This window comes from Apis cerana, linkage group LG14, assembly GCF_029169275.1.
Source record: "Apis cerana isolate GH-2021 linkage group LG14, AcerK_1.0, whole genome shotgun sequence".
NCBI classification, from domain to species: Eukaryota; Metazoa; Arthropoda; class Insecta; order Hymenoptera; family Apidae; genus Apis; species Apis cerana.
In genome coordinates this window covers 11,107,052-11,122,079 of record NC_083865.1, presented here as the reverse complement: position 1 = coordinate 11,122,079, position 15,028 = coordinate 11,107,052, and the positions used below count along the sequence as shown (strand labels likewise).

The window sequence follows — 15,028 nt, the reverse complement described above, 5'->3', positions numbered from 1 at the left end:
GCAAAGGTAAACAACTATTATCGCGCCATCGTACAATATCGTTTAATATCTCTTTATAATTTATTTTTTGATCAGCGACTAAAATAGACGCAACTAATGAAAAATTCATTAGGCATAAATTAAATTATGTAATAGGTACGATAGGAAGGAATATGCGAAGAAATACAGCTCAAGGAAATTAGCGTATATTTTCCTCTAATCCATCGTATCTATCAGCTCGATAGATAATCGAATCGAGATTTAATTTCACAATTTGACAAAATCTCTCGAAAAGACGAAAGAAAAAATCGTTCAAACGCTCGATCGATCCAGTTTCTGTGGTTGATACAACTTTTCCAAAATCGGTACAGGGATACGTTTCTCGGCCAGATTTTTCGTTCCAGGAAGTTCGGAAGATAATCGAGAATTTTCAGACAGCGAATCTTGTTCGGTGGGCGGTAAAAGTTGATGAGAAATCAATTTCGACAAAGGTATGGCTTTCTCCTCTAGATTCTCCGTGCCTGGCAACGGCAACGAGATTATTTCCGTCTCTTTCATTATATCTCGATCAGCGAAATCGATTCCAGATGTTCCATCAATCGCTCGAACCGTTCCAGGAGCCGCTAAAGTTCCAACGACTCCGATAAACAACGTGACGATCTGTAACTATTCGAAAACACCCTGAATCCCTCTCACGTCCCTCGATCATAAGTTGTATCGGCGCGGCCAAAACGCGCATCACTGACGGAAACCAACGTGTTTCCGAATAGTGAACGAAAAGCGTCAGAATTTTTTTCTTTTTTCTTTTTTTTTGCAGTCATCGATTGTGCGATACAGAGCGAAAAGGTAACAACGCCTCGCGTTTTGGCCGCGTTTTTTTTGGATGCCTTCTTACCTCGATCATGTTCGCTCGAATAACCACGCTCGACTGTTCTCCCATCCACGACCGTACTTTTATACGTATGTAAATATACACATATGTAGATATAGGATATATACGACGTGGCGACACCGGTCCCGCAACGTGTAAAATCCACGTTTTATTTTGATGAGCCAAGCGGCTACGACACTCGCTCGAGGCGATATCCTCGTCGTCCGATTATTCTCTTTTTTTCCATCCGTACCTGTTTCGATATCCCCCCAGAATTACTTATTCTCCTCCACGTCTCCCCGCGAGAATTCGACCGCTCGTTCGCATGAAAATCTGCGCTGTTCGAGAAGTTTCTGCGTAGGAAAAATCGAAGAAAGATACATACAACGCGAGAATAAGAATCGAAATTTATACTCGTTCCTCGACGAGAAGGTATCGAAATGAAAATATATAATCGGCACTATTGAAACAATAAGTGCGAATGCGTAATGTTTTGCGGGAATAATTTTCCACGTTATAAATATTATTTCGCGGAGGGGAAATAAATGATTGGGGAAGGCGCGTGATCCCGGCGCGTTATTTATCTAGATCGAGAAACTAAATCGGAGGAAACGGGGAGTTGGGGACGAGGTATTTTTCGAAATTTTGAAAAACGAAGAAAAGCGAGGCGAGAAATCTTGGTTTCGTTTGCCCTTCTTCCTCCCCTTCCTCCTCTCCCTCCTTCTCTGCCTCTCTTTATCGTTTAACTCACGCCTACGCACGAACGCAAGGAATAATCGAATCTACCCGCCTACGCCTACCGCTTCTTCCGTCCAACCCTCTCCTCTCTTTCTGTACCTTTTTAGGGTACAACGACATTTCCTCCGCGACGTGACGGTTGTGTATCTTACGGACGCGTAATCTTAATAGGCGTAGCGTGCGGTCATCCGGAAAAAGTGACGTCATTTTATCCCTGTTCCAACCAATTAGCTCGCTATTATAGGCGAGGCTTAGGTTGCACGACGCTCGAGTCGTAAAACTCGGACAACGCGAAGCGGGGAAAAAGTGACGTCACGTATCCATGTCCATGTACCTTGACATTTCTCGCGTCTCCACCTCTTACCTCCAACTTCACCGCTCCGGCTCGTTGTTCGACGAGGAGGATCGTTTACATCATCGCGCGCGCACACACACACACGGGGAACAAAAGAGGCGGAGTGGGGGCGGTAGGGGGAGAATTCGATCGACGTATTTTCAATGCGATTAAAAATAAACCTCTCCCCTCGCGCGTGCCTTATCTTCTCTCGCGCTTGGGTTGCGACGCGACGCGACGCGACGCGGCGCACGTTGCTTTCCCGAATGGAAACAAATTACGTATTTTCCGTAGAGGAGAGATTTTCATCGGTCAAAGCGTCCATTGACGGGGGGAGGGACTCGTCAACACCGGGTCGCCATCAACACGTGGCAACCTGTTTGCAACCGACAGCTCGATCGATCGAGGTTTGGATGAGCGGCGAGGGGCAACCGTTAACCGTTTCGTAACCGATCCTTGTCGATCGACGACAAACAAACGGGGACGCGACGTCCTTTAACCCGGCAATCAACCGAAATATGTATTCGGTTCGAATATACGTGATCAGTGATGATCGAGATTTCGTTGGTAATCGATGGAACGCGGTGATTCGCGTTTTTCTTCTAATTTCTTCTAAATTGATACTCGGTTTGTTGAACGCGTCGCGGTGCCGATTCGCCCGTCCCCGCCCAATATTTGCACACTCGGTGGCACGTTCCGTCTTTTCATCTGGAAACGGAGAGAGAGAGAGAGAGAGAGAGAGAGAGAGAGAGGGAGAGAGAAAGAAAGAGAGAACCGAAAATATACGATCGTGGGTTTGACGTAGAACGGTTTGCCGTTACGTGTATAAGCAACCGGATAAAATCGATCCTGTATTTGTTTCTTTTTGTCTCCACACTCCGGGAAACGATAGCCCCGTCCGGGTTGACTTCTCGTCTTTAACAACACCTTCCATTTCCCCGGCTAAACTCCCTTCCTTAAACTTGAATTTCCCTTTTCGAAATTTCCTTTCTTCGAGATGAATCGGAAAAAGATGGTGGTGGGAAGAGCGTCGCTCTCCTTTCCAACGCCGGACGGTATACTCGACGTGGATCAAATTCTCGACACGGATCCGTGGAAACAGATCGACAATTTCGTGCAACACAATTTCAGGCAAAACCTGTTGGACGAATTTAACCAACGGTTGAAACTGAATCCCACGATCGCGCCATCAGGTAAGGAAAATTACCTTCCCCTCCCTTTCCATTTATTTAATAACTCGATCGTTGTTAATTAACTGAGGGTAATTAGAGAGTAAGAGCCCGGCAAAGAAACAGGGAACGACGTCATCGAGGACGCCCCGTAAAAGTGGAACCGCGGCGACGAAGCCGAAAACGAACGGAGGGAAATCGGCGGCGAAGGAGAAGAAAAGCGTTGATCGCTCGAAGGAGCCGAAAGGAAAAGAGATCGCAGGGAAGAAGGAGAATGGAGGAAAAGGAGTTCCAAAGGCGAAGGAGACCGTTAGCGGCACCGTTAAGGGTGGGGAAAAGAAAGAGGAGAAACAATCGAAAGTAACGAAGGAAAATAAATGCGAGAAACAAGGCTCGCAAAAATTGAATTCGATCGCGAAGAAAAATTCGATGGGGGTGTCGTCGGCCCGGAAGAAGAAGGAGAACGTCGTGAACGTCCGTGCGAGCGAAAAATCGATCAAAGGAGAAACGGCAGCGAGGAAAAACGACAAAGTAGAGGGAAAGGCGGGGGAGGGGAACGAAAGCTTGATGAACAGCGTGGATAAATCGAGAAGCGTGATTTCGATGTCGCAGCTTAAAACAAGCACGCCGAAACGTAACATTGCTGGTATTATTAGCAGTTCCATTGGGAAGGAAAATGCTATCGCAAGGTACAACGTTTCGGCGAAGGGAGATTATTCCGTGAGGAGCGATGTTTCCGTGAAGAGCGATGTTTCCGTGAAGAGCGACGTTTCCGTGAAGAGGATGCACTGCTCGTCCACGATTCGTGCAACGAGCATAGATTTGAACAACAACGAAACAACAACAACGAGCAAGATCGAGAAGAAGATGGAGAATAAAGAAGCGGGTGTGGCGAAACTCGAGCATAAAAATATGATTTTGGGAAAGATCAAGGAGGAGACGACGCTCGGGAGCAAGGAAATATCGAGGATATCGATGAATGAAAAGAAAACGCTAACGTTGAGTTGCAAAAAGCAGGATAAAAAAGAGGCGTCGGCAGGTAAGCGTGTTTTGGTTTCCGGTTTCGTTTCGTGCATCGTCATTTAGATATAATCGAGGATTTTCGCTCGACAGAGAATAAGATTGGAAAGTACGAGAAACGGTTGCTCGAGCGGCGAGAAAGACGACGGAAAAGGAACATAAAACGGCACGAAAGAAAAGCGGAGCAAGCCATGGAAGAGTTCAGCCATCACGTTACTCGCATCGTGAAAAAAATGGGTTATTTGTCGGGTATTGAAGCGTTTATTTGAAATATCTTTACGAGTAACGATATGTTTCAACGATTATCCACTTGAAATGTTTTCTTGCAGAATTCAGTTCGTGTTCCAGTAGCGAAGATGACGTTAGCAGTTATTCCGATTCCTACGATACTTATTCCGAATCCTCGAAAGGATCGTCTTACTATTATTCTTACTCTTCTCGTAGCTCGTGTTCTTGCAGCAGCTCGTCTACCACGTTTTTATAACCGAACATTATTATTTTAAAACGCGTTTTAAATATACCGACATGTCTCATTCCCTCCCCGTTTAAATTCTCACCTCTTGAATATGTTTAATTTTATTTTTTAATTATATACGACCATATTATAAATGTTACGTACGAATAAAGAATTTACCAAACAATAACGAATGATAAATTCGAACGAAACGTATTATTATTATTATTATTATTATCCTTCTTTACTCCTCGACCCATCGCCGATAAAGATATTGTGTCGTTACGACACCTAATGAATCGAGACGAAACAAGTTATACATCTTACTGCCTAGATACTTACTTACTTCTATCGTACCGGTTTTTGTCTATTTATATCTCTGATATTACCGTCGTTGCACTGGTATGTACGATCCATCCCTATGGACATCGTATACTTGACATACATGTTAAAAATACTTTCTGGTTTAAATTAAATTCCACCTCAAGAGTATGCATATCATTTGGACATCGATAATACATATGTATATATATATATATATATATATATATAAAATATACATTATATACATAATATTATTCGGGTATCGGTTCGCGTGTCTCGCGATCTCACGCACGAGCATCGTTTCTCATCGATACAATACACACAAACATATATATATATATACATATATATATATATATATATACATATATATATATATACATGTACATATATCGTAGTATCGATGCAACGAAGAACAACGAACTCGAGATCGTTACTTGTACACGTGCTGACAAGAAAGAGCGGGACCATTGCTATTTTATAAAAAATCGTTAATCTCTCGTTTCCAATGCTTTCGATATCAAAGGTAGCCGTATTCGGCGTGGTTCGATAATCGTCGAAAAGAAAGAAAAAAAAAAAAAACCTCTCGTATATAGCAACGTATCAATTCCGATGTTTGATCTCGCGATATTTCGCGAACATGCGTAATTAGAAATTGACGACCGCGACGACTAATCATTTTTTTTCCCCAGAATTCGCAAGATTTATCTGGTTTGAAGGAGGAGAAGAAGGAAGGGAAGAAAAGGAAGAAAGAAAAAAAAAGAAAAAGAGGCGAAAAATTGCAAGGATGTTTGATCCTCGCATCGATGTTCCATACCTTTCCCGATCTACGTCTGCGCGTGTCGGCCGGGTCTATAAAAGCGACGCAGGGCGTCGCGACGGCTCCAGACGCGACATACGCGCATAACTGAAAATGTGACATCGAGGGAGGGATAGAGATTTTATCGTCACCATCGTTGACAGATCAGTCGAAAAATTTGTGTGAAAAGTCGAGAAGACGTCGAGGCCATCGCCGGGGATAATTGGCTCGAGACGAGATTCCAATCGATCGTTTCGTTTTTTTTTTTTTTGCGTATTCGTTCGGTCGGGTTCGTTTCAGTGAACGGTACAATTCAGTGAACATGTAGAACGTCGAAGGGACACGTATACAGAAGCAGAAGAGGAAGAAGAAGGAGAGGAGGAGGAAGAAAACGAGCGTTTTGTGAAAGTTGAAAGCGACGTCGAAAACTCGGTGAATTGATCGAAACTTGGAATTTGTGCGTCGATTCGTCATTCCGCAGACACACCTTTCTCGCTCGTTCGCAAGGATTACCGCAATCGTTGTAAGTCGATCATCTTGTAAGAACAAATAATCACACCGTCTAACGTGCCGACAAATTAACCCTAACCGACCGTCTATCAAATAGTTCGACTAACGAATAAATCGAGTGCTCGTTATTATCGATATTAATGGACATGGTTGTTGACAAGGATTGTGCGCAATGCAATTAAGATTTAACCAAGTGAGCACGATAAAAATTAGCACGTAATAAGAAGAGCACATAATTCAATCGATGCGTTTTACGAACTTTTCTTTTTTTTTTTTTTTTCCTTTTCCCCTCCCCACTCGTTTGTAGAAATTTCGACGCCCTTTTCCCTCCTTCTACCCTTTCTTCCCTCTCAAAGTGTTGCGTGTGGAGGCATAAAGGGAAACAGGGTATTATCGGTTCTCTAAATCCCTGACACGCGTCAAAATAGTTCCTGGTAAACAGAAATGTTAAATATAACGTGGGGCCGAAACTTTTGTCAGAGTGAACCGGCGAGAACCGGCAAACGGAATTAAGGGAAAAATAATCGGTTGTTAAATTCCACGAAAATCATCGAAAAAGAGTGAGATTTACGTAAAAATAGAGACGCGTGCGCGCGTGTAAAATAAAATTCAGGGAAGAGAGAATTATTTCGAGGGAAAAACGACAGCTACGACCGGCAATAAAATTCAATTCTCGGGTCCAAAAAAGTTTTTAAACGTCGATTGTTTCTCGATACGAGGCGAATCGACGGTTAAAAAAAAAAAAAAAAAATACCTTTGGATCGAACGAAACGGTTAATAAATTTTTTGCCACGACGACACGCCTTCTCGAATTTTTTTCTTTTCCTTCTCTCTTTCCTCCTCCTCCTCCTCCTTCTCCTCCTCCTCTTCTCAAACAGCGAGAAAAGTTTTTTAATTCGTAATTCGGAATCAGGGACGAGTGCGAACGATAAAGGAACGATTTGACGCGCGTTGCTGCAGCGAAATCCTTGCTATTGATCTAGGCAGCTCAAAAGGTCCTGGGTTCACCCGCCCAACCTCCACCATTCTCCCCTCTCCACCTTGTATTTAGTCCTTCGCCTACACGCTCTATCGCGATCTCTCTCCGAAATTTTCTTTCATTTTAATTGAAAGAAGAATCAATCTGAGATCTTCTACCTTCGATCTTCATCTCGTAATTCGCATCGATGATAGCCTTCGACGCGATAGAGAATAATTTGTCGGGCGATTCGTTGGGACGAGCACAGGCAAGGGCAAGGGTGATTCTTAGAAATCGCAGGAAACGGAGAGAGAGGGAGGGAGGGAGGGAGAGATAGAGAGAGGGAGAGCGATGCCCTCTACGATACAAAACTACTACCGCGTTAAACGCGTTTCACGCTTGATCGGCCGTTTGTTAGGAGCGGTGGTGTCGTAGTTGGCGCTTACGTAAGTATCGTTTAACCGTAGTAAGCCGGATGAGAAAAGTTTTCACGATCGAAGGATTAACGAGCATGGTAGGAGGAAAGAATTTGAAAAACTTTAGGGGGAGAGGGAGGAAGGAGAATGAATAACGGTCGGTTTGATTTCAGATGAAACTTCACGAGAAAAAGGAGTCCGGGATACACAGAGTGCAGGAGATTCCTTTGGAGGAATTGGAGCTCTCGAAAGAGTACGAAGTGGAGAAGACCCTCGGAGAGGGGAGTTTCGCCAAAGTGTTGTTGGCCACCCATCGAGCCACGCGAACGAGGGTCGTTCTGAAAGCCGTCCACCAAGAGCTGACCACGGAGAAGGACTTTTTCCGCGAGTTTCACTACTCGTATCACTTGAGCCCGCATCCGAATATCCTGTGCTCGTACGCGGTCGCGTTCAAGGCGGAGAAGTGTTTCGTGTTCGCCCAGGAATACGCCCCTTACGGGGATCTCGCAGGGAACGTGAGGGCAGGGGGCTTGAGCGAGGAAGCCTGCAAAAGGATCGCAAGTCAGCTTTGCTCCGCGCTCGACTTCATCCACTCGAAGCAGCTCGCCCATCGGGACATCAAGCTGGAGAACGTGCTCGTGTTCGCCCTCGACATGTCGAAGATCAAGCTGTGCGATTTCGGGTGCACGAGGCGCGAGGGGACCCTGGTCAACAAGATCAGATGCACCTGGCTACCCTTTCAACCGCCCGAGATCTACGAGATAGTGAAGAACGAGAGATACGCGTGCAAGAGGAGCGCCGACTGCTGGCAATTCGGGATCGTTCTGTTCGTCTGCCTGACGGGGAATCCGCCGTGGCAAACCGCCGACCTCATACAAGATCCCGAATACTCGGCCTTCCAAAGATGGCTGAAGAGAAGGACGACCAAAGTACCCCCCTCGTTCAGACGGTTCACGCCCAGGTTGCTGCGATACTTCAGGAGAACGTTCGAGCACAAGCCCGAGAAGAGGCCGCACGTGACCGAAATCAACAAATACTTGAAAGACTCGTGGTGCGTGAACAAGATCAGCCACAGCGCTACGTCCACGTTGGTGGACGCCAGCGAGGGTGTAGCGAGGAGGGCGGACAGTTTGCTGTACCTCGACACGATCCTCGATGATCAACGGAACGTGGACGAGAACAAGAACAAGTTGAGGAAGCTGCTCAACAGTTACGGGCTCGAGACGACGATCGATCAGAAGGTTGTCACGAAAAGGATCTGGGAGTGGGTGATGCAGTGCGACTCGAACATAGCCGAACCGGCGTTCGTGGGTAGTTTCGGGACAGAGAGTATGTGAGGGATGGTCAAAGCTTCTAGCGAACCTTGCCTTAGAAGCGAACGTCAGAAACGAAAGTATAGTTTCGGTGGGTTCGACGCTGCCCGCGAGGGAAACGCGCCACCCTCTTCCCTATGTGCCAAACCAACGTTCGAAAGAACGGCGACGAACTCACCTTCGATCCTTCATTAGAAACAAGAGGAAAAGGTGCATCGTCCCTTCCGTGCCGTCGTCCACTCGCCTTTCACTTTCCAATACCAAATTCGAACGCGCTTTACCGTGATATGGACGTGAAAATGTGTGATAACTCCCCTCCCCTCTTTACTGTCTCTTTTATTAACGTATCTCTTCTCTTCCACCCTCAACGTCCACAACTCACGCTCTCACCTACTCCGATCCATCTTTCTCTGATCCACGTCATTTCCCTCAAAGCTGCATCAATCTTCTCTACGAGCGGACCAATTATCGACAAATGTATGTGCGTATATTTATTATCGCGTACAAACATCTTTCGTACGCTTCCTCCCGCGTGGAAGACCCTCGAGACGAGAATTGCCTAAAGACTGTACGAAAAAAAAAAAAAAAAGTTGAGTGCGATGAATGCGAGAGATAACAGGGGCGATCCTGAATACGAAACGAATGTGATAGAAAACGAAAAAAGAAAAAAAGAAAAAAAAGAAAAAAAAAGAAAAATTATGACTGGGGCGAATGCGAGCGTAAATGCGAAATCGGTGTTTTCGGTGTCGACTATAGAGACAATAATGACTGCGGATTTCCTAATAATTTATTACATTATGATAATTATAATAATAGTTTAAAACGAAACGGTAACCGGTAGAGATCACTGTACGAGGCCTTGCGTGAAATCGAGGATTTCGTTCCGTCGTGCAATCGTAAGAGGAAACACGTTCTAAACGTTCACCGCGAAAAATGGAGCGAAAAATTTGGGAGAAAAAAAAAACTCGAATAGAGATTAATTCGGTATTTAGCGTCGTTAAGCGATATAGCGTATGCATAAACATAGCGCGCATATATTCTTTTAGCAATTTATCGGTAGAAGGAGAGAACATATAGAAATCGATCGATGGTACATAATTTGGTAGAGCTACCTTACCACGAAACAGCAGGCTATACACACGCAGTGACGCGTATTCTTCCCCCCACGTAATGCGAAATTTGTAATTGATAAAATTGTGTTATGTAGAATCAAGTTGGTGGAAACGAGGAAGAGGAAAACGAAAAGGGAAGAAATATGCAACAACAACGCGTTGGGCCTCCGTTATCGCGAAACAATGTTTTCTATATAAATGATATCGAAATAAACGCATTAAATATAAACAAAATTGCAACATAGTCTATGATAGTATTCTCTCGGGTCAGCCTCTCTTTTTCAACATCTTTTAAAAAAACTGATAAAACTTATTATTCTTTCGCAGCGAAAGAAAGAAGGAAAAACTGCTCGAACGGTTCAACAAACGAGACCGTTCGCTGCTTGAACGAATTTATTTTTTTCAAGGAAAAAAGAGTTATCAAAATATGTCTGACTTTACATTTTCATTGCGATATATATTTTCCGCGATGTTTTTTAATTACGAGCGAAATATCTACTATCTATATATATATTCATATTTAAATACGTGAAACATTTTTCTTTTTTCTTGTCCTTCAATCTCGCGTCTCAAATGGAAAAGAGAGCAACTAAAAGGACCATCGAGGAATACTTGACCTTTGACCTTTTTTCTTTTCCTTTTCCCGAATCCGCGAGTTTCGCAGCCATCACGAACGTGCTACTTGTCCGATTTGACACACCCTTGACCTGCGAAACACCTATTTTTCTAGAGTTGTCGACTGTTGTCGACTTATTTTCTATATATCTAATCGTCCAGTTCTTAAAAGCGAGTAAAATCACGTATTCTCTTTCTCGATAGGAGTCAACAAAAATAATTAAAAAAACATTCTTTTTTACGAGCATCGATATCTGAATTTATAAATGTGCGTTTAACGTGCACGGATTTCATCGTGCTGTTAAAAATGAAATCACAAAATTTATTATACGATTTTAGAGAAGAGCGAAAGATTCGAGGAATCGTTGACGATAATATTTCGAAAACTGTTCGTTTCGACATAAACAAAATAATAATTTTGCTAGAAAAATTTTCGTAAATATTATTACGTATCTATTATTGATATAAGAAGAGGTAGATTAAGAAACGTCAAACTTTTACTACTACTACTATTACTACTACTACTAACATGTATTCGTCTTTTATCCGTATACGATGGGTATTTTGGGTTCGCGCGCTACTATTTCCGCGCATCGCGCGTTTATTCTGAATCGTTTGCTTTCCCAAGTTACGTACTTCTACAACATGCGAACATATCTACCTCGTGTGAAAACATGCGTACGTCTATATGTACAGCTATAATAATATAGAATGAAAAAAAAATCGCGATAGAAAAATATACTCGAATCTATGATATAAATATAAATATTCTTTTCGTCACAGGTATAAATCATGATAACGATTCATATGTAAATAATGTGAACAATTTTAAAATATCAAAGCATACGTATAAGCGTAACATTGCGATAATACCGAGACCGTGAATTTGGAAACAGAGAGGAAGAGAAAGAAAGTTGAGACAGCGGACGGCTCGTCGCCGAGTATCTCGTCATCGATCCTCCGGTCCAACAGCCCGACGTCTATTTTCATACAGGCTAACCTATTTATATGTACGGACAATGTTCCACTTTTATCGGCCGATGAGAACAGCAAGCAACCGCGCGTCACATCGTGTCGGAACTCGATATATCGCGTAGATTGCTCTTCAGAGTACCGAACAAATCTGCATCGTGCTATTTCACGAGTTAACTGGTACCACGTGCTTATATACATTATACTTATATGCCCCCTACCGCTAACACGCCTTCATGTTTTACGATCTCCCTTTTGATTTCTTGACGTCAAAGAAGCGCTCTCGGAACGATAACGTTGAATATCAGGAAGAAAAGATTCGACAAATATACGAATTGAAAATTATTTGGAAGAAACATTTTAAAAGTGAAACGATTACTTACCAAATTACAAGTTATTTTACTGAAAACTCCGCTGAACATTCTATATTTTCTTGCGAGTTTGGGAATGTCTTCCATAGCCTGTCAAATTCATCGATGAATGGCTTCACTAACAAATGTTGATTAGTCACTATTATGTGATCGAAATTGCCAAAAAAAGCAGACATTGTCCAATTCGTGCTACCAGTGATTAATATGTCATTATCCACGATCGCGAACTTATGATGCATTAAACCAACGTAATATTCTAATCTAATTGTGACCCCTAAAACGCAAATAATTTCAAAATTCTAAGAAAAAAATTAATTTAAATATCGTTAATAATAAAGAATTGAAAGTTATTGAAGTGTATCTAATGTATATAATAATAATAATAAATATACAATAATTATTTTTCATACCATTCTTATAAAATAAAGCCGTTTGCGCGGCTTCGTTGCAAGCCATACTTCGATCCATTATTATTCGAACAAGTACTCCCCGTTTATGTGCGTTTACGATTGCATTTGATAACATTTGACAAGTTAACATGTACATACAAATATCTAAACTTTCTTTTGCTTGGTTTATATAATTTTCCAACTTTCTATAAATATTATTCACCGTTTGTTAAAAAATATATCGATAATATTTATAATTTGATAAGCGATCGTATTATATGTATTACCTCAAATATTGAACAGAACAAGTGTCTTTCAAACAAATTTCTTTATTAGTTAAGTGTGTTCGACAAAAACTAGATTCTTTTGTAAAAAACATCACCTCTGAAATGTCTTGTTTCGATTCATAAATATTTGTTTTTAAATCTTTGCAAGTGTTTGTAGATTTAATCCATAGGTTATGAACTTTTTTGTACAAATACCAAATGATTTCCGATGCAAAAATTATTCCCCCTACTAGGAAAATTTTATTGTTTTTCATTTCTAGAATAAAAGTTTCAAATATATTTATATAATCGGAAATAACAATAAAAATTATATTAAATTTAATGATTTAATGATAATTAATAATTGTGTATATATATATATATATATATATATATATATACACATATATTTTTTCTTTTCGATAATATTTTTTATTGGTTTAAGTATATATATGAATCACAAGACATTCTAAATATATAATGGACATAAGAAAGGAATAAAAATGGTTTTATAACTGTTAAAAAAAAAAAAACTATTAAAAATAAACAATTAATAAAATACGAATGCTATGTTCCAAAATAATTAACCTAAAATATAATCGATTCAAATTACAATGCAAATTAAATAGCAATTATAAATTTCTAATATAATAAATATAACACAACACACCTGCGCATATACTTTTTAAGATCTTTAATTAATTCTAATTTTTGCTTTAAAAACAAATAATTGAATCAATAGATAACTAACTTTACCGCCACTACGAAACGTTTAACTCTTGTGAAGTTATCTTTCAGTACTGAAAACAGTTTAATTTTACATACTAGATCTATCTAGGTACTTTTTGGATATTTTATATTAAGAATGTTTCTTACTCTGATAGGAATATGTTAGAATTACTATTTTAATAAAAAAAAAATCGATATAAAAAAAAAATTATTAAATGTTTACCTTTATTAAATATCATTAAAGATTTCTTAAAAATATTGTAAAAGTATATAAAAAAAGATTTGTTAGTTTTGTCCCATTTGTTTAGATATAAATTCTTTATCTCTATTCCAAAGAATATTACATATAGTATTTAGCTGATAAGAACAGTCAAACACTTCAGATCTTATAGGAAGTTTATTAATATCAATTCTAATAACTTTAACTTTCCATTTGTCTTCAAATTCTTTTATTCGTGCATCTTCTATTGTAGAACTGGACCATGGTTTAAATCTATAATATTTTAAAATTTATTTAAATATTTTCATCACATAGGAAAGAAGAAAAGATCTATTATAATAAATTACTTTGTTCCTATTACTATATTTGCTGGTTTCTCTTTTATGGCTGTCATAGTATTCATCAAATATGGAACATCGTTAAATCCTGTTGCATCATCAAAAGAAAATACGGAACATATAGCATCTACTTTGTCTTTACATGCCTATAAATTTAAATAATGTGATTCTTTAATATTGTATTCCATTATATTATGTTATTATATTTTACATACAGGTAATATATGATTATATTTTTTAATGCTTGCTTCTGAAGTATCCCAAAATTGTAATTTAAACAATACAACTTTATCCCATATCTTAACTGGCCAAAATACATTTGTCTTTTTTATTCCATTAGTTTCAGTATAAGTATTAGATTCTAATATTCCAGCAAGTCGAGCTACAACAGCAGTTTTTCCTACTCCGGATCTTCCAATCATAAAAATTTTATATGTAACTTCTTCAATCGAAGAAGGTAAAGGTGGTCTTTCAAGAATACCTAAGACATTTTATAGAGATAAATCAATAAACAATAAATATATATAATAAAAAAGAATTTATTTAATTATCATTCTTTACCATAAAATCTTCTTTTCTTAGATGTATTTATATAAAAATGATGCATCAATGATTCTCCCTCAACTGAATGTAACCAATTTACATTTATTGCTGTCATGAAAAGGATTATAGAAAAAACCAAAAAATGAAATTTAATAAATTTCCGATAAATATTGGCTATTACAACGATTACAACGATTACAAAACTGCTACATATTTTGCAAGTTATCATGTAATAATTGTTATCTTAAAATTTGAATGTTTGAATGAAATTCAATTAAAAAGATAAAAAAAAACTCAAATAAAAAAATCTTTCTTTTATCATAGATGATTTTATCAACTAAAGTATAATTTTTATAAAAATCACTTTTCTTTTCATGAATTCTGATAAATGATACATTCCAACAAGTATGACAACTTTATCTTATAAATTTGCATGGTATTGGCGGTTCTTGTGAATTTCATGTACATATATAATCTCTTAACCAATCAAATAAAATCCCGCCTTCGAACAACCAATAAGAATTATTACACTATATTACTGCAATGGGGACAAATAATTCCATTAGCAGTGAAGTTGGCGTTAGTTCA

The 15,028-nt window shown here is 39.6% G+C and overlaps 4 protein-coding genes across 4 annotated transcripts; 2 read left to right on the top strand and 2 right to left on the bottom strand.

Annotated features, from left to right (window-relative positions):
* Positions 1-875: 875 nt before the first annotated feature.
* On the bottom strand, positions 876-13,701 carry LOC107999888 (mitochondrial cardiolipin hydrolase). The gene is made up of 5 exons (XM_062085045.1): positions 13,563-13,701; positions 12,632-12,887; positions 12,366-12,550; positions 11,968-12,229; positions 876-1,203 (listed from the first exon to the last, which is right to left on the bottom strand). Exons 1-4 carry the CDS (start codon positions 13,576-13,578, stop codon positions 11,979-11,981), a joined length of 708 nt encoding a protein of 235 aa, XP_061941029.1. The 5' UTR covers positions 13,579-13,701; the 3' UTR covers positions 876-1,203; positions 11,968-11,978.
* LOC107994056 (uncharacterized) lies at positions 1,202-4,777 on the top strand. The gene is made up of 4 exons (XM_017050816.3): positions 1,202-3,115; positions 3,192-4,130; positions 4,205-4,360; positions 4,441-4,777. Exons 1-4 carry the CDS (start codon positions 2,920-2,922, stop codon positions 4,593-4,595), a joined length of 1,446 nt encoding a protein of 481 aa, XP_016906305.2. The 5' UTR covers positions 1,202-2,919; the 3' UTR covers positions 4,596-4,777.
* LOC107999886 (serine/threonine-protein kinase meng-po) lies at positions 5,708-12,362 on the top strand. The gene is made up of 2 exons (XM_017059932.3): positions 5,708-6,211; positions 7,746-12,362. The coding sequence occupies exon 2, from the start codon at positions 7,746-7,748 to the stop codon at positions 8,907-8,909; it is 1,164 nt and encodes a 387-aa protein (XP_016915421.1). The 5' UTR covers positions 5,708-6,211; the 3' UTR covers positions 8,910-12,362.
* On the bottom strand, positions 13,548-15,016 carry LOC107999887 (ciliogenesis and planar polarity effector 2). Its single transcript, XM_017059933.3, has 4 exons — positions 14,459-15,016; positions 14,113-14,378; positions 13,907-14,043; positions 13,548-13,832 (listed from the first exon to the last, which is right to left on the bottom strand). The coding sequence occupies exons 1-4, from the start codon at positions 14,667-14,669 to the stop codon at positions 13,625-13,627; spliced, it is 822 nt and encodes a 273-aa protein (XP_016915422.2). The 5' UTR covers positions 14,670-15,016; the 3' UTR covers positions 13,548-13,624.
* Between the last annotated feature and the right edge of the window lie 12 nt (positions 15,017-15,028).